General features: G+C 33.2%; 2 protein-coding genes and 1 long non-coding RNA gene across 7 annotated transcripts in view; 2 read left to right on the top strand and 1 right to left on the bottom strand.

The window, feature by feature from the left end:
* LOC115418093 (putative tyrosine-protein phosphatase auxilin) overlaps positions 1-26,867 on the top strand; it is a 247,364-nt gene that overhangs the window by 129,636 nt on the left and 90,861 nt on the right. The window lies entirely within an intron of this gene.
* On the bottom strand, positions 1,415-7,323 carry LOC115418099 (uncharacterized). 5 transcript variants are annotated; one of them, XR_003935257.1, is made up of 4 exons: positions 6,807-7,243; positions 5,970-6,155; positions 3,191-3,520; positions 1,415-1,937 (listed from the first exon to the last, which is right to left on the bottom strand). It is a non-coding gene; the product is annotated as an uncharacterized LOC115418099 (long non-coding RNA). The 5 variants fall into 5 exon arrangements; XR_003935255.1 differs by having other exon boundaries at positions 3,191-6,155; positions 6,807-7,323; XR_003935256.1 differs by having other exon boundaries at positions 3,191-6,115; positions 6,807-7,323.
* Positions 8,882-26,867, top strand: part of LOC115418096 (adenylate kinase 4, mitochondrial-like) — a 24,015-nt gene continuing 6,029 nt past the window's right edge. The window contains exons 1-3 of the mRNA XM_030132420.1: positions 8,882-9,394; positions 10,556-10,675; positions 26,750-26,867. The exon at positions 26,750-26,867 is cut by the window's right edge and continues 55 nt beyond it. Coding sequence (XP_029988280.1) covers positions 9,253-9,394; positions 10,556-10,675; positions 26,750-26,867 — 380 coding nt within the window. The 5' untranslated portion in view covers positions 8,882-9,252. The remainder of the gene's footprint in view (positions 9,395-10,555; positions 10,676-26,749) is intronic.

Genomic DNA, 26,867 nt, shown 5'->3' with positions numbered 1-26,867 from the left:
ATTTTCATGCATTTTTGGAGAACTATAAAATTTCAGTTTTCAATCAATTTTGAGATGGAATTGACTTTGAAAAGTACTTTGATCAAGTTAATATTGTTGTGCCCTTATGCTTTAGATAAATAAAACTTGGAAATAAAGTTCAAAATTGCTTTGATACATTTTTTGAGAACTAAAGTATGTGTTTTTAGTATATTTTGAGATGGAGCTGGGAGTGAAAACCACATGGACCAGGTCCACATCCCCCCAAGGGTTAAAACTGGGAAATAAACTCATATTTTATTTCTTTTCAGACTCAAATGTCTGTTTTTAGTTCATTTTGAGATGGAGCCACCCTTGAAAAGTACTTGGATCAAGCTAATATTGTGGTGACATATGTTTTAGATAAATATAAAAGGATTAAAACTTGGAAACAAAGTTAAAAGTTGCTTTCATGAATTTTTTTGAGAACTATAAAATTTCTGTTTTGAGATGAAATTGTCTTTGAAAAGTACTGGGATCAAACTAATATTGTTGTGACCTTATGCTTTAAATAAATACAAAAGACTTAAAACTTTAAATAAAGTTAAAAATTGCTTTCATACCTTTCTTGAGGACTAAAACATGTTTTTAATACATTTTGAGAAGGAGCTGGGAGTTAAAACCACATGGGCCAAGTTAATATTTTGGCATTATGGTTTACTTAAATTAAAGGGAGTTAAAATTTGGAAACAAACTTTAGAAAAATTATTTCATATGTTTATTGTGAACTAAAATTTCAGTTTTCAGTCAGTTCTTAGAAAAAAGTTTGGAAATGACAGTGAAAATATCAGAGTGGTGCAACCATAAAGAATTTTTACAATCATTAAACTTCATTAAGTTTGTGAAATTGCTAATAAAACACCCACTCTAGTTAATAATATTAGATATATTAGAGCTATTTTAAAAAAAAAAGGAAGACCTTAATTCTGTTATAAATAATTTAGGAAATCATGCCAGTCAAGTCTAGATGATGTAATATTTCTCTTTTTTATTTTTATTTTCAGGAAGTCAGTCTTATTTTGGTTAAAAAAAAAAAAAATCGTGCAAGTGTCATTTTAATGATGTGACAGCAACTAAAATGCAGAACTCATATTAAAACAAAGATGCATTATTTTAAAACAGTTTCTAAGAGTTTTGCATACATGTTTTTGATTACTTTTTGTCACTGCAAATTGGGGAAAAAAGGAAAATGTGCCTTTTTGTTGAGTTGTCAGCGTATTTTTTATTGTATTTTATTTTTTTAGTTCAGTTCAGTAAGCTTCAGTGACATGACATTTATACATACAGCACTGACAAAGCATTATTAAAGCAAATATATGACTACATTTACAAGCATTTCTACTGAAAAAAGGACAAAATTAAAATAACTCAATAAAGTTTACACAGGGAGATTATCAATATGAATTTAGAAAAATGAGCATGTTTAACAAGTTTCCCCATCAACATAATTTCAAAACATCATTCCCAAAAGCTCAGAGCTGATTATTTTTACTATTTGAGTTCAGAGGACACCATTAATAGATCTCCAGCTCCCTCTGTTGACCACAATGAGGTGCATTCACACTGGATTATTTTACACTTCAGTTCTTAAGGACATGGCCGGTCCAGGTTTTTTCCAAAATGAAACTCATCAGCTATTTCTAAAGTGTTAAGACTTATGCTGAACTGTGAAATGTATCTGCCGTTCTGTTTTAGAGACTTTAGATTTGAGTTCCTTTTATGTTTTTTTTTGGAATTCCTCTTTAAATATTAACATAGAAGGAACACGATAACATTTTACTAAGAAAACATGTAAGAGATTAAAAACTACAACCCTTTTAACTGTTGTTTCAACTGGTTGTTTTACAGCTACAGCCTAAAACCCAGTGCATTTTCAACAGCTACAGTGGTATATATCACAACAATTTCTGTTTAAATGACTTTTTTTTTTTTTTTTTTACAATATATATATATATAAACACTTTTTTTTAATATATATATACACATACACTTGTAAATACAAACACATGTAGACCTGTACCTTACAAACAAAGGCACCTGCAACATTACAAGTGTTACAAGTAAACACACACATACACACACAAAAAAAAAAAAAAAAATTACAAATAAACAATACACATCACAAACTTCTCAGCCATAAACATGTGTACATAATTTAATGCCCTGTTATAATTATGGGTATTTGAACTCATTAACCCTGTTGTAAGGTTTACACAACTGAATATGTATTCCTCCTCATTGTCATTTGCTAAATCAACATTTTTAACAAATACAGGGTGGGGAAGCAAAATTTACAATATTTGGAAGCAGGGATTGAAAGACAGTGTATGACCAATTAGTTTATTTAAAGTCATGAGAATTTATTTGCCACAAGAAAATTTACATAATAGAAAATGTTTTTATTCTGTGTGTCCTCCTTTTTCAATAACTGCCTTCACACGCTTCCTGAAACTTGTGCAACTGTTCCTCAAATATTCTGGTGACAACTTCTCCCATTCTTCTTTAATAGTATCTTCCAGACTTTCTGGTAATAGTTTTGCTCATAGTCATTCTCTTCTTTCCATTATAAACAGTCTTTATGGACACTCCAACTATTTTTGAAATCTCCTTTGGTGTGACGAGTGCATTCAGCAAATCACACACTCTTTGACATTTGCTTTCCTGATTACTCATATGGGCAAAAGTTTCTGAAAAGGTATGGATAATAGTGTTAGGTATGATTATGACATCAATATACGTTTGGTTTCAAAACAATTGACGTAGTGCCTGCTGAGAAAAAACAACTAAATGTTCATTGTAAATTTTGCTTCCCCACCCTGTATGTTAAAAGGTTCCCATATTTTTTCAAACATATCCTGCCTACCTTTTTGTATGTACTTCAGTCTCTCCAAAGGAAAAGTTGTCAACATTTGCTTCACCCAGTACGCAATATTTGGCCTGTTGGTCTTTTTCCAAAACATTGCAATGGATTTTTTGGCACGTAAAAGACACATATCTATTAATATTTGTTCACTTTTGTTGTATTTATGACCTTTTGGGTAAAGTCCTAAAACAAAAAGTGCAGGATCCATTGGAACGAAATTCAAAATCATTTTTTCTATTGTCATTTTAACCTCCTCCCAAAAAGATTTGATCTTACTGCATTGCCACACACAAAGGAATAATAAATGACTTTATTTTGTCTTATAATACAAAACAATGCATAAACATTTACAGAAACGACCACTGAGCCGGTCAAACTCAGCTGACATTAAAAGGCGAAAAGAGATTTCATGAACTTATTAACTTATACCAGTGTTCTTGTTTGTAGACTCACTCTTCTCCACCTTCTCGTTGGATAATTCTCAGGTGAATGTGCTTTAATCCGCTGCTTTAGAGTCAAGTTGGCAGCCATCCTTCAGTTATCACAGTACTGTACCTTCGATGGGGACAGCATCAGCACTGTGATAACTGAACCAGGGCAGCCTGTCAAATCTAGCAGTCCACCGTTCCATTCATCAACCTGCAAGTGGCACTGGGGGTCAGTGGGTTAAAAAAAAAAACATTCCTAGACAAAACATATGGGAGCAAGTGAGGAATTTCATACAGCACTCCAAACAATCTGACTTTTATTAACAATAGTGTTTAAAAAGCTCATTTGGATAGACTATTCATGAGAAAATATTACTAAATTGTGACAAACAAAGCAATTCAATGAACTAAAACCTGATTAAATGATTTTAAAACTTTGAAAGAAAGTCTGAAATTATGCTCATTTCAAGCTCCCACATGGAGGAAATATTACCTAGGCTTTACTGAATGTAAAAACTTAAACATGTATGAATCTATGTTTTCTATCGGAACAAGCAACGTGAAAATATGTGCAGCCTAGGGGAAGATTACGCTGCTCTAATTTGAGTTCTTGCAAAATCACATTTTAAATCCATCCGCTAATGTTAAATCATTTTTGAGGCACAAAAGAACATGGATTATATTTACTTTAAGAACTGAGCATTATGATTGTCTTTCTCTTATAAATATTGTAGTAGTTGTTCAATATGATATGAAAATGCTGTTTTGTAATTGCACATCATCCAGTCACATGACACTGGCTCCACCCACAACACCAGAAACCTAATAGTTTTAAAAGTTGTACAAACTAACGATATACATTCTCTAGACTTTTCCTCTGAGTTGGAGGATCGATATGTGTAATTATTTATTTACTTTTTTGTTATTGCATTTAATATTATGTTTTTTATTTTCATTATTTATTTATTTATTTTTATTTTTTCTAGTTGAACTGGTCTCTGTTTTTTTCTTTCTTATTTGGGTCTTGTAGTTAACATTCAGGTGTGACGATCAATGTTTATTCTACCTTTTTATACCTTTTGTTGTATATCACACTGTCTAAAATGTTCACAATGTTCTATAAATAAAGTTAAAAAAAAAAAAAAGTTGTACAAACTGACTATTTTAATGTTTTTTTTTGTTTTTACATCTACTTCATGTATAACAAATGAACTTGATGAATTGCAAAACATATTAATAAAAAAATCAAACACAGTGTTGAAAACTAGAAGTAAAGCTCATGTTTCTGTATATGAATATTTTTTTTTTTTTAATTATTATGCCGTTGATTTAACAGGGGGTTTTTTTTGTTTGTTTTTACATGTACTTTATGTATAATAAATGAACTTGATGAATTGCAAAAAAATAAAAATAAAAATAAAAATCAAACACAGTGTTGAAAACTAGAAGTAAAGCTCACGTTTCTGCATATGAGTGTTCATTTTTTAAAAATTATTAACTTTTTTTTGTTTTTACATCTACTTCATGTATAACAAATGAACTTGACGAATTGCAAAAAATATTAATAAAAAAATCAAACAGTGTTGAAAACTAGAAGTAAAGCTCACGTTTCTGCATATGACTGTTTATTTTTTAAATTATTATGCCGTTGATTTAACAGTTGTTTTTTTTTGTTTTTGTTTTTACATCTACTTCATGTATACTAAATGAACTTGATGAATTAAAAAAAAAAAAAAATCAAACCCAGTGTTGAAAACTAGAAGTAAAGCTCATGTTTTCTGCTTATAAATGCTCATTTTTTAAAAATTACTATACCATTGATTTAACTGTTTTTTTGTTTGTTTGTTTTTACATCTACTTTATGTATAATAAATGAACCTCATGAACTGCAAATAAAAAAAAATAAAACAAATCAAACCCAGTGTTGAAAACTCAAAGTAAAGTTCATGTATTCTGCATATAAATGTTCATTTAAAAAAATTATTATACTGTTGATTTAACTGTTTGTTTTTTTTTTTTTTTTTTTTACATCTACTTCATGTATAATAATTGAACTTGATGAACTACAAAAACTAAATAAATAAATAAAAATCAAACACAGTGTTGAAAACTCAACGTAAAGCTCACGTTTCTGCATATAAATGTTCATTTTTTTAAAAAATTATTATACCGTTGATTTAACTGTTTTTTTGTTTGTTTTTACATCTACTTCATGCATTATAAATGAAGTTGACAAATTGAAAAACAAAACAAAAAAAAACTCAGTGTTGAAAACTCGAAGTAAAGCTTATATATTCTGCATATAAATGTTCATTTTTAAAATTATTAAACCGTTGATTTAACTGTTTTTGGGTTTTTATTTATTTTTTTACATCTACTTCATGTATAATAAATGAACTTGATGAATTGCAAAAAAAAAAAAAAAAAAAAAAAATCAAACCCAGTGTTGAAAACTAGAAGTAAAGCTCACGTTTCTGCATATAAATATTCTTTTTTTTTTTTTTAATAATTATGCCGTTGATTAAAGTGTTGCGTTAATGTCAATGCTTCCTCTAATAAAACCACATTCAGGTAGACACAGCCTGCTTCCTCTCTCCTCTCTCCTCCTTCTTCCTGCTCGGACCTGTTAGAGACACACAATAAATATTATTCATACGAACCACAAGGCCGAGTGACGTCAGACTTGTTATGATTCTTCCTGAAGCTCCGCCCCCTCCCCTCTCGGCGCGAGCGAGCCTCTCGAGCAGTCCGGTCGCGTCTCGCGCCGACGTAGCGGCTCCTCCTCTCCGTCAGTCCGCCCTCTGCACTTGATGTAAACAACTCCATTAGCCCCGCTGCACAGGGCACTGGCCAAAAAAATGTTCATGTCAGACGTGGACGGCGGCGCAACATGTGCACAAACACAACAGGACGCACGAAAAAAAAAATAAAAATAATAAAAAAAAAAAAAAAAAAAAAAGAAACACAAAAAAATAAAACAACGCACTGTTCAGAAACGCCACGTTTGTTGTGCGTAAATAGTGACTCTGTGGGCAAAGCGCATCCATATTGCATAAAACCTCAATGTAAATACCTAGCTTCTAACACATTACACACCAGACTGCCTTCGATTAACGCCTTGTGCAGAATAAAGCGTCACATCCTACACCCAGAACTGAAATAAGCACGGCCAAGCTTGTTGCTATTTCCAAGAAATAAACAAAAGTTGGCTATTTCTCAACTACATCCTTATTTACGCTTATGGCATTACATAAATCTAAACCTAAACGCTTTCTTATGGCTAAACATTGTCTTCAAAAAAGCATCCGGAGGTGATTTCTAAGTAAAAATGTTCGTATTGAATATTGTGCAGCCAAACGTTAACGCCCCAGCATTGTATACACACCCCTTTTCTGGGCAAAAACAAACAGCATGCTCTATAGGATCCAAATATATCCACTTATTCTTTATGAAATTCAATCTACATTAAATCGAAAACCAATCTTAAGGTGACTTACCTGCTATTTCCGTGTTTAATTCCCCGTGTTTACATGAATATTTTTAATGACGCAGCAAGACCACACAGAGCAACGTGATTGTCGCCATTTTTTGTTGTTATTGAATTCTCCAAAAGCCATGTGACAAAAAAAATGATCATGACTTTTAAAAAAAAACAGGCTTCCGGGTAGGTAGAGAAAAATAGTTTGGTCAGGGTAAAAAGGCTAATCTTCCGAGTTGTCTGTCTGATGGATTAGTCTGGTTACTCCACTGACTGTAGATCGGCTGTGCGCAATATTTGACAGCTCTGGGACGCTGCCGCCGCCGTATGGTTCGCAACAAGTACTCACAATATTCCGCCCGTCCTCAAATGTGCGCGCAATGACAGCGACTTGGGTTTTTTTCTGCGACTGTTGCCAGCGTTGCAAATTCATAAAAATAACCCAGTCAACTATAAATAAGAATAAAAAACCTTGTAATCTGAGCCTGTCAACAAGTGGTCCAAATAAACCCACCAATTACTACAGCAACGTGTAGGAATGTAATCATCTAATGTTATTTAGAGCTGGGTGGATGAATTTGATCAGTACAGGGGACTGAACGTCACTGATGATTTGTTGTTATGGAATCAGATAACTGGTTGACTCCTCTTTTTTTCTGGATTGCAATGTTATGTATGATTTTTTTTTTTTTTTTTTTTTTTAAACAAAACCAAACTTATCCTTGAAATTTGGTTATTTGATCAACTATACACTGTTTTTTTAAATTAATTTATTAATTCTAATTAATTTATGTTATTTATTTTTTAGCATATAACTACTTTTAATAAACATGGTAATATACTGTTTGGAGGATCTTTAGCATTAAGTGATGACCTGAAAACCTACAAAATCTTGTCAAGATAGATAGATAGATAGATAGATAGATAGATAGATAGATAGATAGATAGATAGATAGATAGATACATACATACATACATACACTGGAAAAAATCTAAATCTTAGGATAGATAGAAAGATAGATAGATAGTACATAGATACATAGATAGATACATAGATAGATCCATCCATCCATCCATCCATCCATCCATCCATACGTACATACATCCATACATCCATACGTACATACATACATACATACATACATACATACATACATCCATACATCCATACATCCATACATACATACCATGTTACCAAGTGTATTTTTCTCATTTCTAATCCAAATATTTCATCACATTTAAAATAAGACATAATCACCTAAAGAATAACTTTTCAGTGAGATATAAACTTATTTTTAGACAACTGATATTGAAAATCTTATTTCAAGAAATCTTACCAAAGCAAAATATCATGTATTATTAATTTTTTTTTTACTTGTTTTTAGAGGGGCATTTTTTTCCCCCCAGTGTAGATAGATAGATAGATAGATAGATAGATAGATAGATAGATAGATAGATAGATAGATAGATAGATAGATAGATAGATAGATAGACTTGTCTTTTAACCCTTTCATGCATAATGGTTACTACAGCGGACAGTTTTTCTACAGCTGTTCTCTTGTATATTCATGGGTTTGGTTATTTTAGTTCCACATCAGCCAGCACAGTGGACACTTATGCATCATCCTATACACTGAAATTCATACCATTACTATAACTTTGCTGTTCTTGAAAAATCTGATCTGCAGTAACATGTTTCAGTGTAAATCAATTGTTATTTGTTAGGAAAAAAAAGTTTTTTTTTTTTTTTTTTTTTTTTGCAATATTATCTCCATGAAAAGAGTAATACTTAGCATTAATCAGATTTTATTTCATTTTTTTAATATCAATTTCTGATATTGGGTTTTAAACACGTTTCTTTACTTCAAAATGAAATGCATGGACATTTTTGTCACTCCATGAAAAAAAAACAACAACTTGATCACATTGCTTTTTTCTCACTCCACTCCTCAGTGCCAGACTGTTTGTAGGCATCAGCAGTTGTCTATAAAACTACATTAACCAGATTCCTGTGCGAAGTTCGTGCGAATCAGTTATCCGCATTTTTTCTAGATGATGTGCGCAGGAAAATAGGGCGTTGTGGAGACTCCCTCATTCATTCGCAGAGAAAAATCTGTTCTTAAAGACGTAGACAAGCGTGTTGTATCTGTAAGGCAACAGGAAAAAAAAAAAAAAAACAAAAAAAAAAACGCTCTGACTTGCTTGGAGTCAGCCCCAGTGAGTGAGTGGGCTCTGCGTAAAGGACTGCAAACTCCACACATAAACTGTTGTAAATTCCATTGGCAGGACTAGTTTGTATGTTCTGCGGGGTTTTGGATGTGTTAGATCACTTCTGCGAACACGCTGATTGGGAATTTATTTTTTAAAAGGCCATTCACTTGGTCCGTTTGCGCAAGAACTGGGGGAAAAAAGGAGCGTTTGTGCGCCCCGTTGAAAACAGTAGGAGTCTTATTTTTGAGGAAGACATGGCCAAGTTATTTCGAGCTGCTATCATGGGTCCACCAGGATCAGGGAAAGGTACAATATCCCGAAGGATTGCGCAAAGTTTTGGTCTCCAGTATCTGTCCAGTGGTCACTATCTGCGAGAATGCATAGCAGCAAACACAGGTAAGGACGCAGCCTGGGTCTGCACTGGGACGCATTGACAACAGTGTGTTATCAACAGGAAGAAGAGAAAAAAAAAAAAAAAAAAACTTTGAAGACGTGTTGTGTTTGAAACTGACGATTCCTTTACAGAAATAAGAGATTAAAGCGTTAAAACAAAGGTGATTTGCAGAGTGGAGTATGTGGAGTGGTGTATTTTTAGAAGTTTATTAAACATTTATGCAGCCATTCCCACTGAAAGCAAACCTAGACTGTGTGTCTTATTGTAACCTAATAGAGAAATCTGCAGCAACACAAGAAGTAATAATACCCCTCTTGTGAAACCTATATGTAATATTATTAATATTAGAGGTTAAGGCTTTTATTTTTACTTAAATTTGCATTCTAAATTCATGGTCGTGTCCCTTTAAGATGTCTCTTTTGAGAACTGGAATCAATTTATTTCTCAGAATGTGCCAAAATGTTGTATACTATAGTGTAGCTAAGCAAAACCATGTGTGTGTGTGTGATGTTGTGACTTTGAGGATGGGGTAAAAGTAGCTCAAGTGGGTTTAACCTCCTAAGACCCAGGTTTTCTGCCCACATTTGTTCACAACTTTATACCAAAAAAAAAAAAAAAAAAAGAGAGAGAAAAGAAAAGAAAACTGTCCATCACAAAGGACATTGCATAAAAATTTTAAAAACTGCATCTGAAAAAAAAACTCTTGCATCATGATGTTTCAAATATAGGCACTTATTTAATAAAAAAACAAAAAAAAAAAAGCTGGTACTTTGCAGACATTTCCTGGGTCATATGAGGATAAGAGGGATGAATTCAGGAGGTAAAGCGTGACATGAGGGTAAAATTCACACACCCTACCTCTATTTAAGTTATAAATTCTATGTTTATACCCACATTCGACCTCTGTTTCAGTTATAAACAAAGGTCGCTTGTGGGTATGACAGTAGTGAATGTCGTTTTCCATTAAAATACAGTGTCAGGTTACCAAATGTGAGGTGAAATAAGGACAGAGGAAGTAGAGGAAGTAGCAGTCACCCCCCCCCCCCGTGTTTCGGATCTACAGTACAGTTATGTTAATTACTAGCCTTACAAGTAGTTACAAGCTAGAAACACATATATATGTTTTTTTTTGTTTTTTTTTTTACCTGTGTGTTGTGTGTCAGAGGCAGGTGTGCTTGTGAAGACCTACGTAGAAAGAGGCATGCTGGTACCGGATCATGTGATGACCAGACTAATGCTGCCCAGGCTGGAGCAAGTGATCGGACACAGTTGGCTACTGGATGGTAAAAAACAAAACAAAACAAAACAGTTTTTCATTTCATTTATTTCATTCATGGTTGTGCATTTCATCAGCAGACATTCATTAATCATCAGGTGAACAAACATGTACACACCCACGCTTGAAAAGGAGCAGGATGAAAAATATCTTGTATTTCCTGTCCCCTTCTAAATAATAATAGCCTATACATAACTAGCTATAAAATCATACTGTGTAAAGTCAGACAAATCAAACCAAATACATCCAAAGATAATACAAAATGAATACAAAACCAAGTGCAAAACTACATATATCTAGGAAGTACAAAACAAACAAAACATTGGTAAATATGTACCTGAGGAAATGATGCAAAACAATTGCGATACCAGACCAAAACAAGTAAATAAATGTCACTAGATGCAAAACAATTACGATACCAGACCAAAATAAGTAAATAAATATGTCACTAGATGCAAAACAATTATGATACCAGACCAAAATAAGTAAATAAATATGTCACAAGATGCAAAACAATTACGATACCAGACTAAAACAAGTAAATAAATGTCACTAGATGCAAAACAATTACGATACCAGACCAAAATAAGTAAATAAATATGTCACAAGATGCAAAACAATTATGATACCAGACCAAAATAAGTACATAAATATGTCACAAGATGCAAAACAATTATGATACCAGACCAAAATATGTAAATATTCTGTTGGGTTTCTGTAAATTGACTTAGAGTCTGGTTTTGACCAACTCTATATATAAAATGTCAAGAGATAACTTTTTTTTGTGATCTGGCGCTATATAAATAAAATTTGATTGATTGAGTGATTTAATTGGTTTTCCCCTGTAAGTCGCTTTGGAAAAAAGCGTCTGCCAAATGCGTAAACATAAAATAAATATGTCACAAGATGCAAAACAATTCCGATACCAGACCAAAATAAGTAAATAAATGTCACTAGATGCAAAACAATTACAATACCAGACCAAAATAAGTAAATAAATATGTCACACAATGCAAAACAATTACGATACCAGACCAAAATAAGTACATAAATATGTCACAAGATGCAAAACAATTATGATACCAGACCAAAATAAGTAAATAAATATGTCACAAGATGCAAAACAATTATGATACCAGACCAAAATAAGTAAATAAATATGTCACAAGACGCAAAACAATTACGATACCAGACCAAAATAAGTAAATAAATATGTCACACGATGCAAAACAATTACGATACCAGACCAAAATAAGTAAATAAATATGTCACAAGACGCAAAACAATTGCGATACCAGACCAAAATAAGTAAATAAATGTCACTAGATGCCAAACAATTATGATACCAGACCAAAATAAGTCAATAAATATGTCACAAGACGCAAAACAATTACGATACCAGACCAAAATAAGTAAATAAATATGTCACACGATGCAAAACAATTACGATACCAGACCAAAATAAGTAAATAAATATGTCACAAGACGCAAAACAATTGCGATACCAGACCAAAATAAGTAAATAAATATGTCACTAGATGCAAAACAATTATGATACCAGACCAAAATAAGTAAATAAATATGTCACAAGATGCAAAACAATTACGATACCAGACTAAAACAAGTAAATAAATGTCACTAGATGCAAAACAATTACGATACCAGACCAAAATAAGTAAATAAATATGTCACAAGATGCAAAACAATTATGATACCAGACCAAAATAAGTACATAAATATGTCACAAGATGCAAAACAATTATGATACTAGACCAAAATATGTAAATATTCTGTTGGGTTTCTGTTACCAGACCAAAATAGGTAAATAAATATGTCACAAGATGATAAACAATTACGATACCAGACCAAAATAAGTAAATAAATATGTCACTTGATGCAAAAACAAATACAAACAAAATGTAAAAACTTATAGCTGTTTATATACTCTCATTGTTCTGTCTTTATACACTTTTTTCAGTTGGAACAAACAAAACATGGGTAAATATATACCTGACGAAATGATGCAAAGCAATTACGATATCAGACCAAAATAAGTAAACAAATATGTCACAAGACGCGAAACAAATACGAAACAAAATGTAAAAACTTAGAACTGTTCATATACTCTCATTGTTCTGTCTTTCTACACTTTTTTTCAGTTGGAATATGTTTTTACAGTCCTTCAGCTCATTATAAAGAGAATTCCAGGGTTTATGTCATAAATGTGCATGGTTTGTACTTAATCCTGCAGATACATAGTTTTCATATAAGGTGAGGACTGTGCAGCATCCAGGCCACTAGTGAGAACTGCCCACTGCCCCTTAAATCTGATTGGCTGCAATAGATGCCGCCCCCTAAAACTCCTCTACACGCTGCAGAAAGGGCCATCCTGCAAGCTCTGTTTTCAGCCTTTCTGCAAAATACCACATGCAGAGCTTTATTATAAGGAATAATTAAGCGGAAAAAATATGCAGGGAATTATCTGGCATCTGTGTGTAATTAGCTGTTTAATGTGCTGAATCCAGTACAAGCATGTAACTAGGACTTACGGAAGTAATTTGACATGAAAAAATATCCAACATAATGAATTTTGGAGTCATTGTAAACAGTCTGAAGCAAAAAAAGTGATAGCCCTCTCATTTTTTTAATATGTTGGACACTTTGTGTATCTTTGCAAATACAAGAACAAGTCAAATGTATCCTAGAATGGAAGGTTTCCTAAGATACAGAAGTGTTTAGAGTTGTTAAACATAAAAAAAAAAAAAAAACACATGAAAGTCCTGTCATAAAATAACCCAGGGATCACAGTGTCTTTTTCAAGGTTAAATATTATCTCTTCTCTTTGACTAAGATGCCAAACATTGATGGAACAAACTGATGGGCATGTTTAAACCTTGAAATGTAATCGGCAAACAAGTGTTTTTTTTTTTTTTTTTTTTTTAGCAAGAGAACAGAGCGCCTAAATCAAGGTTAAGCACACATACTAGCACATGAACACCACCCCCCACTGTCACGTCTTACTGTCTCTGTGAGGATCATGCATTGACCTTAAATGCAAACCTTCAAAAAGTCATTTAAAGTTGCAAAGAACTAGCCCAAATGCGCCCGAAGACCCAAAAATTCCTTCCAAATATAGATAAATAGTAAAAATGTGTCCCCACAGCTGTACAAAGACATACACACTTACACTTTCACAAACTCATGTGCGTTCATTCATCTCATTTAGTAACGTTTGTCTTATGACTTGGATAGGACAGGGTTGGTTATTAGAATCTACAGCAGAGCAATTTGTTTGTCATTCATCAGATTTTTTCTTTTAATGTCTAAATGAGTGTCCGCACAGACAAAATTTACACTCAAGCCCCTTTCACACAGCACTTCTGTTATGGGAATATTTCACCTTTATTCTGTAATGACTTCTGTATAAATGACATGGTGGGATCGTTTGGTCCCACCTTTATCGCGGTTCTGTAACACCTGTGGAGGTAGTAACAGAGCCTATGTAGCACCTCTTGTTCCACAACTAGGGTGTGATGTTTTGATGATGTATTTGCGTGCGTGTTTGGTTGTTTGTTAGCAAGATAACTCAAAAAGTTACAGACGGATTTTGGTGAAATTTTCAGGAAATGTTGATACTGGCACAAGGAAGAAATGATTAAATTTTGGTGGTGATCGAGGATGGGGGGTGGGGGTGGGCATTGGGGCCCACTGATCTGCCTTGGCGGAGGTCTGTGCTCTCTGAATGCTTTTCTTGTTGATATGTTTGTTTACTGCACTGGAAAAAATAAAAAAATCTTACCAAGTGTATTTTTCTCATTTCTAGTCAAAATATCTCATCACACTTAAAATAAGACATAATCACCTAAAGAGGAACTTTTCAGTGAGATATAAGAACTTATTTTTATACAATAAATCTTGAAAATCTTATCTCAAGAAATCTTAACAAGATAATTTTCACTTGTTCCATTGGTAGATTTTTTTTTTTGCTTGAATTAAGCAAAAAAATCTTGAATTAAGCAAAAAAAAATCTGCCAATGGAACAAGTGAAAATTATCTTGGTAAGATTTCTTGAGATAAGATTTTCAAGATCTACTGCCAAGGCAGATCTGTCTCTCAGCCCCCCCCCCCCCGATCACCACCAAAATGTAATCATTTGTTCCTTGTGCCAGTATCAACATTTCCTGAAAATTTCATCCAAATGGATGAAATTTTCAGGAAATGTTGATATTGGCACAAGGAACACACTGGGGGAGGGGGATGACTCTGATCTGCCGTGACGGAGGTCTGCGCTCTCCAAGTGCTTTTCTAGTTATGTTTTGTTTTAAGTGTGATGAGATATTTTAACTAGAAATGAGAAAAATACACTTGGTAAGATTTAGATTTTTTCCAGTGCAGCAAACAAACATATCAGTGCGACCAGAAAGATGTCAAACTGGGGAGACAGCAAAATCCACAAGCTGTTCTCACTTAGGCGGAGGACTCTATCATGCTAACATTTGTGGAACGGACTGAAAGAAAGACTCTGGAAAGGTTAGCAACACCGCTATGCATGGGGTATTTTCAACGCACAAGTTATACAGGGTGGGGAAGCAAAATTTACAATATTTTGAGGCAGGGATTGAAAGACAGTGTATGACCAATTAGTTTATTGAAAGTCATGAGAATTTATTTGCCACAAGAAAATTGACATAATAGAAAATGTTTTTATTCTATGTGTCCTCCTTCTTTCTCAATAACTGCCTTCACACGCTTCCTGAAACTTGCGCAAGTGTTCCTCAAATATTCGGGTGACAACTTCTCCCATTCGTCTTTCATAGTATCTTCCAGACTTTCTCATAGTCATTCTCTTCTTTCCATTATAAACAGTCTTTATGGACACTCCAACTCTTTTTGAAATCTCCTTTGGTGTGACAAGTGCATTCCGTAAATCACACACTCTTTGACGTTTGCTTTCCTGATTACTCATATGGGCAAAAGTTTCTGAAAAGGTATGGATAATAGTGTTAGGTATGATTATGACATCAATATATGTTTGGTTTCAAAACAACTGGCGTGGTGCCTGCTGAGAAAAAACAACTAAATGTTCATTGTAAATTTTGCTTCCCCACCCTGTACATCCCACTATACGCTGTGCTGCGTCACCACCCCTTTGATTCCGGAACACAGGTCAGCAGGTGTGTGAAAGTCCAACCTGTCTCACCTCTGTTACTCCTTTGGGTTGGCCGTGGAAATCAGTCAATGATGTAAAAAAAAAAAAGGGGGATCAACATCTCACCTTTTTTCTGGATCTCTGTGTGAAAGTGGTTTTACACTAAATGAGCCCTTCTCAATATACAGTAAACAGATGAAATTGCTTCCTTCGCTCTGTCTGCTTCTCTGTCTTGGCCTTCGATTGGTGCCGTGTATGGAAGTAAATCTGTCTCATCAGATTTTGAATTATAAAAGCCATTGAATTTGTTGCACTACATTTTTTTGCGCTGAAATTAAGTATCTGAATATTTTTTTGCAATGAAATTAAGTATCTGAATTTTTTGTCTCTTAATTTAACTATTTTCATAAATTTAGAATAAAAAACTTCAGATGCAAAAAATTCAAAAGCAAAACATTTAGATGCAAAAAAATCAGATGCAAAAAATTCAAAAGCCAAAAATTCAGATCACACATCTGCGCTGACCGTCTTCCTGCATCAGTGTCACATGACCAGCCTAATGTAACTCGATTGGCTGGGTGACGGTTCGACTTGAGATAGAATCGATTGCTTATCCTTGGTGTCCTGGATGTGTGATCTGAAGTTTTTGCTTCGGAATTTTTTGCATCTGAATTTTTTGCTTTTGAATTTTTTGCATTTGAAGTTTTTTTATTCTAAATTTATGAACATAGTTAAATTAAGAGACAAAAAATTCAGATATTTCATTTCAGTGCAAAAAAAAAAAAAATTCAGATACTTAATTTCAGTGCAAAAAAATTCAGTGCTAGAAATTCAGTGGCTTTTTAATTCAAAATCTGATGAGACAGATTTACTTCCATAGCCGTGCCATTGCTCATTTGTGGGTAGAATGATGTTCTGTGGGTTGGATAGATTGAACATATCAACCAAACAAAGGAACATGCAGAGAAATGGTCGACTTCTTCCAAAGATAATGAACCGAGGAAAGCTGTAAAAGGAAGCAGGCTGAGATTAAAGTGAACATGAGCGGAGAGTGATGATGTGAAGAGACTATGGAGTTTAGAGGACTGACATATGGAGGTGATTAATGACAGTGCAAAAATGAATATGAACTGGTCTCAATGAGCAGGCAAACTATATTCAGTGTTGTCCAACCTGTACACTGTGGATAATACTGGACGAAGCAGATGCAGAGGCTTTAACCCATAAGGACCCAGTGTGACTTCAGTGGCCAAGGTTATAACAGTTTTGGATTTTTCATAATAGTTTAGTTTTATTTAGTTTTGACTTTTTTTTCTCTACACTGTAAGCCCGGAATTTGTATTTACTAAAATGCTTTACTCACAATGCACTTAAATGATTTAAGTTTTATGACATTACTATAAAATGTTCAGTATATTCTACTAAGTTGTAGACATAGTTGAAAATACGAAAAAGTTGAAGTTGAATGGATTTAAATCACTTGGTTTTAGTCATAACCACACCTATTTATCTCCACATTGAATTATGGGTATTGGGCATGTTGTTGAAAATGTGTTCTTTTTCTCTTTTTCTGTGCAGGGGTTCAGCGGGGTTGTGGTGTTAGTGTTAATTTGGACTGAATGTGTGTATGGGAATGTTTATTGGTCTTTTTGTGTTTGTTTTTGTATTTTTGTAGAGCTGCACCATGAGTCAGAGCCATAGGAAGAACAATAGGTTTCCTGTTCATTAACCCTTTCATGCATGAATTATGAGAACCTTAATCAAGATTTTTTTTTTCCTGAGTGTTTTTATTCCTCTTTAGGCATGAAAAAAAAAATAATGTGATTGAATTTTTTTTTTTTTTTTTTTAAATCAACCTGTTTTTCATGGAGTTACAAAAGTGTCCACTCAGCTACACCCTGAATTTTATCCTTAGAGCAAAGAAACATGTATTTAAAACCCAGTATCATAAAGTGATATGAAAACAGTGAAATGAAACCATGTTTAATGCAGCTAATCTGATGTTTTCTCACATTTTAACATATTCTAATACTAGTTATTACTCACTTCATGGAGATAATATGCAAAAAATAAATATTAACAATTAATTTCCACGCCCTGCGATGAACTGGCGACTTGTCCAGGGTGTACCCCGCCTTCGCCCCTATGTAGCTGGGATAGGCTCCAAGCGACCCCCATGACCCTAGTGAGGATAAAGCCGGTTCAGAAAATGAATGAATGAATGATTTCCACTCAAGAACCAATCAAGAACAGCAAAGTTACAATAATGGTATGAATTGCAATTTATGAGATGATGCATAAGCGTCTACTGTGTCGGCTGATATGGAACTAAAACAACTAAACCCATGAATATACAAGATTAAAGCTGTAGAGTAACTGTCCACTGGAGTGACCACTATTCATGAAAGGGTTAAAGATTATGTTTTATGCAAAGGAAATTGTAATGCTTTGACAAATTAAAAGCACTTCCTGTAATGGCAAATTACATCAATCCAACTTCCTGCCTAACTTTCATCCACACTATAATATATTAAGTTGAATAGTTATACAAAGCCATTTATATTGCAAAAGATTTCAGTTTAACCCTTTCATGCATACTGGTCACTACAGTGGACAGCGATTGTCCATCTGTTCTCTTGTATATGCATGGATTTTGTTGTTTTAGTTCCATATCAGCCAACACAGTGAATACTTATGCATCATCACAAACACTGACATTCATACCATTACTGTAACTTTGCTGTTCTAGATAAACCTGATCTGCACTAACAAGTCTGAGTGTAAATCAATTGCTAATTATTAGGCTATTAGACCGTAATTAACAGTTTTTTTGAACAAAAAGGTTTTTTTTTTGCATATTATCACCATGACTTGAGTAACAACTAATATTAGAGTACGTTAAAATGTGAGAAAATGGCATTAGCGGCATTAAAAATGTTTTTATTTCATATTTTTCACACACTATATCCCTTTCTGATGATGGGGTTTAAATACATGTATCTTCGCTTCAAAAATTAAACACATGGTGTCCAGCTGAGTGGACATTTTTGTGACTCCATGAAAAACAGGGTCATAAAAAAAATTCAATTGCATTGTTTTTTTCATGCCTATAGACTTAAAAAAAAAAAAAAAACACTCAAAAAAATTTTGACTAAGGTTCTCATAATTGATACATGAAAGGGTTAAATCAACTCAGAATTGAGTAAAATGAACTGATGATATTAAGTCTAATGATTACACAAAGCAACTGACATTGCAACAAATTTTAAGTTAAATTAACTTGGCATTTAGTGTGTTGTACGTAAAATAGCAATTTCATTCAAATCAAGTATTTAAGTTTAATATACTCAAGTTTTCATTACTCATTGCTTAAATTCTTTAAGGCAACGAGTTTCCAGAGATTTTTTAAGTAAACTCAACTTATGCGGACTTACAGTGTAATTCAGTTAGTTTTAATTAGTTTTTAGAGCAGGTTAGTTTTTATTAGTTTTCGCTATTTTCTAAATGCTTAGTTTTAGTATTAATTTTAGTTTTGTCGTATCTTTTATCTTCTTCGCCGTCGTATTCAAATAAATCCCAGACAGGACTCTGCTGCTTTCTCCCAACTTTAGTCTCCATGTTTCCAGGTAGAGTGGGGACCAGAAGACGACTGGAAACCACAAGTGAACACAAGTGACGGACCGTTAAATATCATACGGTGCCAGCAGCTAAAATTGCTTAAGGGAAATAAATCGATTTTCTGTCAATCCGACACTGACAAAGACGAAAACAATGGGAATTTAATCCACAATTTTTATATGTTTTAGTTAGTTTTATAAGCACACAATACAGTTTCAGTTAGTTATCATTTTTTCTTTCAATTCTAGTTTTTATTTATTTCGGTTCACAAAAATGTTTTTACAATTCTAGTTTTCGTCATTTTGTTAGTTTTCGTTAACGATAATAACCTTGTCTGTGGCAGTTCTAAAATATTATTTTCTCTATATTAACTTTTCTTAAGGGATTTACCACCATTTATTTATAATAAATGGTAAATATCTGTGTTTTGTGTTTTTTCAATGAAAATCATGTATATTGTGAAATTTAATTCGCTTATCATGTAGATGTTCATAAAAGCTCAGATTAAAGTTGAGGGTTATTGTATCAAAAACAGATAAAACTGCTAAAACAAAAAGTGACTTTTTTCAGTAAATATATCATTAACTGAACATTAACCAGTCATTTTTCTATATTTAATTCACTGATCATGTAGATGTTCAGAAAATATCAGATTTAAGATGAAGGATATTATATCAGAAACAGAGAAAACTGAAGAGAAAGTGATTTTTTTAGTTAAATCTCTCATTAACTGAACATAAACCAAGCATTTCCATCCACTGTCACTGATCAAAATCCATGGGTTTTACTGATGAATCAATGTTGTCGAAGATGACGTTGTTTCCATGGTAACTACGTCCAAATGGGTCATATCTGATGGCCATGAAAAGATGAATAACTGTATTTTACACCAATTATTTACATGGATTGATAGGATTAATGGATCAACAGTGTAGATTTTGTAGATGGTTTTGGTCGACAGTGGATGTTTGGGTCTTTATGGGTTAATCTGTCATGAAGGTGTCGTTCAGATGTAAAGTTGCGTCATTTTAAGTGTTGGTTGTGGAAGTGCGTTCTTTACATGATGTGACTTTGTCCATAACACTGGCCCGGTCCGTCTCCCAAAGGTATCGGTGCTGACCTGGATCTGCTGGAGGTCATCCACTTATTTATACACCTGGATTTGATGTTTCAGGTGCAGCTTCATTACACAAACAACAGTAGATATGAACAAAATAGGGCGAGACACCATTGTTTTCTAATCACTCTGTTTTCCTTGAACACACAAATACACACAAACCAGACTTTTTAGAAGTCACCGTTTTTGCAACATGAAACCCTGTTGACATGTGAAGAAGAGGTCCACAAGTTTAGAAAAATACCTATTCAGCAAAATACAAAAGCTGCTCATAATATGGGAATAATTCTTTTTTCAGACGCATTCCTCTTTTTATTCCTATTTATATACATCAATATCACCTCTGACCTGGTGTAATGAAAACTTACTGTGCCCCAGTTACACTTTATCTGTCAAGAATAACAGTGTCATAAGGAGATACAAAGACACAATTTTTAAGAGGTAAAGGGATGAGGGAGATGTTGGGTGCAGTAATTTCAAACAGAATTATGAAATAAATCTCTTAATATAATGTCTGCCATCACTTATTCATCATTTGCAACAAAAATGAAGAGAAATCATACAATTTATTCTTTGATTTCCCTTTTTTTTAATGTTAACCTTACAGACAAGCACTTAAAACAGAAAAAAACTCAACAAAAAAGCTTAAAATTAGTATAAAACATGTAAATAATAAGCCAAAATAACATCTCAGATCATTTAAAAAAGAAACATACATATGAACTCACCAATTTTTTTTTACATATTAGTACATACCTGAAAGGAAAAAAAGTATAAATACAGTAAAAATGGTTTTGGAACCAAATCTCCTGTTAGGAACAAAACATCTGATTTCAATGTGTCCCAACACTTTTGTCCATATTGTGTGTTTAGTCATGTGGTTTTGTCCTTTACACCACCTTGACCTTTGACCCACACTACAGCATGTGATCACATTTAAGTCTCAATCGTTTATCAAAATCTGTTTCTACTGGTTTTTGCAGTAATGTTCTCCACAAAAACAAACCCACATGTATGTATTCCAGCGTGTTTGTTGTTACAGCTGCGAATCATTACACTGGACACTTCGAAACAGCTTGAGAACAGCTTGTATCATCTTTTAAGACAGAAATAATCTCTCTCTCTCTCTCTTTCTCTTTTTTTTTTTTTACTTTCTTTAAATTAGTGATACAGTTAACAAGTCATAGTGGACAGAAAAAAAACACCAACAAATAAATAAAAGAAAAATCAAGCAAATAAACAAAACAACAACAAAATAATGACAAACAACAACAAGGACAACATCATGTTACAATGAAAAAGATAATAAACGTAAAGAGAAACTAAACAATATAGACTGATTAAGGGTGATAAGGAAAAGGGGAAGGGGGGAGAGTGACTGAAAGTGAGAAAGGGAGGGGTGGAGGGATGAGAGGGAAAATAGTAATTATAATAATGATAATGATTTTTTTTTTTTTTAAATTGATTTATTTCGAAAATAGAAATGAATGAATGAATGAATGAATGTTTATTTCAGTTCAATACAAAATACAAAATACAAAACACATACATATTAAAAAACAACAACAAAACAAAACACATACATATTTAAAAAACAAACAAACATAAAATTAACACATTTTGTAACTGAAAAAGGAAGAAGCTGAAGCCGGAGGCTTATTTCTGCTTCTCCTATTCACATCCTTAGTCCACACCTGAAGCTGCAGCAGATAAATACTTAAACACAAATTATACTACATTCAGTGTTATAAGTCATTTTGTAATCATATTACTTTCATAGCCCTCCATAATTTGACAAATTAAATTCTTTTTGAAACTCAACAGTGAGCTACACAATTTCACTTCATCCTTCAGTTCGTTCCATAGCTTGACACCAATAACTGAAACACTGTGATATTTAACGTTTGTTCTTACTTTACATTTTTCAAACACAAACATCCCTCTTAAATTAAATGGTACAAGCTTCGTGATTGCTACTAATTGACTTCTTTGCACAACGTAACAGAAATGAAAATTCAAGGAGGCAAAAACTAATACACACAAAAAAAAAGAAAAAAAGAAAAATTCATATTCATATTTGAAAAAGAGTGAGAAGAAGCATAGCTTATTACCGCTCAGCCCTTTGTCTAATAACAACAACATAATATATGGTTATAATATTAATAGTTTAATTTGCTAGTTTTATTTTGGTGGCAGTAGCGGTGGAGGCAGCCACAATAACAGCAAAAATGGGTTAAATAATTAAATATTTATAGTAATTTATATCAATTCCTATCAGTTTGAGTTTATGCTAATTAATTTAAATTAATATGACTATGGCTGGTGGGGGGGTGGAGCCAAGCACACAGAACCCGAGGAGGGGAGCACACCATCAACCCCCCACATGACCAACAGCACAGACACAGACCGAAATAATCTCATATATGTGCATTTAAAACTGACATGATTTAGAGATAATAGTCAGATAATAACCACCAGAGCTTTAAGACTGACTCGTTGTGGTCATAAATAAAGTGTATACAGTTGCGGAAGAAGTTATTAGATCATCAAAGTCATCAAAAACAATGGTTATGCAATCCAATACTAACTCCTGTGTGTATTATGTGACTAAAACAGACAGAAAAGAAAACATGGAATGGCTAAAAGCACTGTTTTTGTCAGTACAATGCCATAGACATTGATGTAAGAATTGAAATGGTTTTGGTTATTATCAAGAAAACATGGAAAATGGATAGATATCAGCTCTGAAATTAAACGCTTATGAGCTACTTTTGTTGTTATCATTATATTTGTCCAAACAAATGTACCTTTAGTTGTATTAAAATGAGCAAGAAACTGAAGAAAACAAGAGGTGGTCTAATAATTTTTTCCACGACTGTATAACTGAAAATGCCACTTTTTCTTCAGTTTTCTCTGTTTTTGATATAATAATCCTCAATTTTAATCTGAGCTTTTATGAACATCAATGTGATCAGTGCCTTAAATATTGGCAAATATCTGATTTTCTTTTTTTTTTTTTAAATTCTCTTTTTATTGTACCTTTAGTTGTACCAAGCATTAAAATGAACAAGAAATTGAAGAAAACAGAAGGTGGTCTAATAATTTTTTCCACGACTGTATAACTGAAAACGCCACTTTTTCTTCAGTTTTCTCTGTTTTTGATATAATAATCCTCAATTTTAATCTGAGCTTTTATGAACATCAATGTGATCAGTGCCTTAAATATTGGCAAATATATGATTTTCTTTTTTTTTTTTTTGAAATTCTTCGATGATTGTATCCATATTGCCTTTCTAGAATTTCCTTTTACAGACCATTAATTTCAGTTGAAACAATAACACTGGGTTACAAAAAAATATTTTTTGCAAGTTGTCTAGGTTTTTTCAACTGAATTAGGACCATTTTGCACCGCTAAATCCAAAAATGACATCTGTTTTTCTCAATCAGGTCAGGTTTTTTTGCTAATTTGATTTTGAAAAATTTGATCTTCTCACAAAATTGATTACATTTTTGTAAACTTTATCTTGGTCACCAAGTTTAATACCAAAATAAGATTGGTAAGCACACTTTATGAAACTTGTGACTTGATTCCTGTTAGGTACAATGGTGTATTCACCGCAGATGTAGCAGAATACGTCAGGCTTATTTTTGCAAGATCTTCTAGTCCAGGGGTCTGCAACCTTTATTATCAAAAGAGCCATTTTGCCCCCTCTTCCGCCAAAAAAAATAGTCTGGAGCCACAAAGATAACAGAGCTTATAAACTTTTAAAAGTTTTAATCTTCTTTACATTTTATCTGTTACAACCACTGAATACAACAAACAGAAGTGCTGTGTGGAATGGATTCTGGAGTATGATTACTCTAAAAGTACACAGTAAAAGTATTTCATAGTATTTGTGCTAATAGTATATGAAGTACTAATACCAAAAATAATAAATTCACGAGGTACTCATTGGAAAAAAAAAATTATTCATCATTGAATTTAGTCTTAAAGACTATTTCAGATGAAAAAACAAACATTTTTGGAGCTTGGAAGGGATTTTTGAGTATGATTACTTCAAAAGTACACAGTAAAAGTAGTTCATAGTATTTTTGCTAATAGTATTTGAAGTACTAATACCAATTGTAAAAAATTCATGAGGTACTTATTGGAAATCATAATTTTATTCATCATTGAATTTAGTCTTAAAGCCTATTTCAGACGAAAACAAACACTTTTGTAGCTTGGAATGGAATCTGTTGTAGGATTACCCCAAAAGTACACAGTACTTATACTCATTCAGTTGCTCTATGAAAAGTATCGCTATTTATGAAAATTATTCTCTTCAAAACTCAACACTGCCTCCGCAGTTCCCAGTTGTACTGCTCCATATTCTCCCGGAAAATGGACAGAATTATGTGAGTAATATACAAAGGACGGACAGAACCCTCCGTTCGTATCCGTCTGCGTCTTTAAGGTAGAGCATAAATGAGCCCTCACTTTTGTTGTCTGGAAGGCACATTCGCTCCATGCAGCTCATCTACTGTAATTGTCGAATAAGTAGCGCACAAGAAAAACGCTAGCGGCTGGACTGACAATACAGAGGAGAATTGCGGCTGGCTTGACCGCAGTAAAGGGAACCACTACAAGGAGGATGAAGAGCCGCAGGTTGCCGACCCCTGTTCTAGTCGAAGCCATTTCATTCACCTGTAATATTAAAAAAAAAACCATTCATCATAAATTGGCAAAAGTAAAATCTTCAGAACTCGTTTATTGCAAGAAATCTGAAAGAATTTTGTATCATATGATGTGAAAATGCCCATAAATGTAAGCAAAAACATTAAAAAGCCAATATGTAGCATAGTTTAGAAAGTTGACCTGATTGAGCAAAATTAATGTGATTTTTGGATTCAGCACACCAAAATTATCCTAAATCAGCTCAAAAAACTTAAACAATAAATTTGTTGTTGACCAGTGTAATACAACAAAACAGAACAGGGGAGCGCACCACCTCATACAATCACAACCTCACATAAAAGCAGATAGGTTCACACAAAGCACAAATACAATCAAATGAAATCAGATCTGATTGATTTTACATACTTGGTCTATTTGGACCATATATTATAACATTTTTCTTTTTCAACTTTGAGGGAAAAGGATATCTTCTCCGTAACATAAATCTCATAGACAATTCCAATCCATTCATCAGTGGTGGGTGGTTCTACTTTTAACCATGTCCTCATAACAGATTTCTTACTGGCTGCCAATAGTATAACCAGTAACTTTTTGTCTTTAATGTTTCATGACTCAAACAGTAGATTGCCCAAATACATGGTTTCACATTTAAACAGAATGTTTACATTAGGAAAATACCTGATTTTCACTGGAAAAATGCTAAATACGGAGGATTATTTTATAATAAATGACGATAAATCTCTTAGGAAATGGTAAATATATAGAAAAAAAAATCATTAAAATAAACAAGAAATTGACATAGAAATTGATGATATAGATTGGCTAAACATGTGGAAATTACATCATACAACTACTAGCTCTCGGACATGGAGGGAATTTGCCTGGAAAAACCTTGTAAGATTTTTTATTACACCCAAGTTTAAAAGCAAACAGTTCCAGAGGCATCAGGAATGTTGGAGAGAATGCAGGGAGATGGATGTTGACCATTCTCGTGTTTTCTGGAAATGTTCAAAACTTTCGGAATATTGGGAAATGATCTGCAATGTCCTATGTCAAGTATTAGGATACACAATTCCAAAGAAACCTGAAATTCTTTATTTGTGCAACTTTGGTAATGGCACTATACGTGAAGACGATAAATATTTGGTAAAGGTGATGTTGATAGCTGCAACAAAAAAGTATAACAAGGAAGATGGGAGAAGATGAACGTACCATCAAAGGATCAATGGATAACTACAATCGAGGACATATTTCTAATGGAAAAACTAACACACAGATTAAGACTACAAGAACCACAAATGAACAAAAAGTGGAAAAAATGGACATTATATAAGCAAAATAATTGATAAGACTGTGCTACCCAGACTTATTTATGTTGCTGTTCTTTTAAAACTAATAAAATATAAGTTATAAATAAATAAATAAATAAATAAATAAACAAGAAATTGAAGAAAACAAGGGGTGGTCTAATAATTTTTTCCACGACTGTATTTTTCATATTCTCGTTTTTTCTGCCCAGGTTTCCCCCGGACCCTGCCCCAGGCACGGGAACTGAATAATCTGTGTCAACTCGACATGGTCATCAATCTCACCGTCCCGTTTGAAACTCTGAAGGACAGGTTAAGTGAGCGGTGGGT

Source organism: Sphaeramia orbicularis, chromosome 4 (assembly GCF_902148855.1).
Source record: "Sphaeramia orbicularis chromosome 4, fSphaOr1.1, whole genome shotgun sequence".
NCBI lineage: Eukaryota > Metazoa > Chordata > Actinopteri > Kurtiformes > Apogonidae > Sphaeramia > Sphaeramia orbicularis.
The sequence above is the reverse complement of the archived record's forward strand: the minus strand, read 5'-3'. Positions and strand labels throughout refer to the sequence as shown.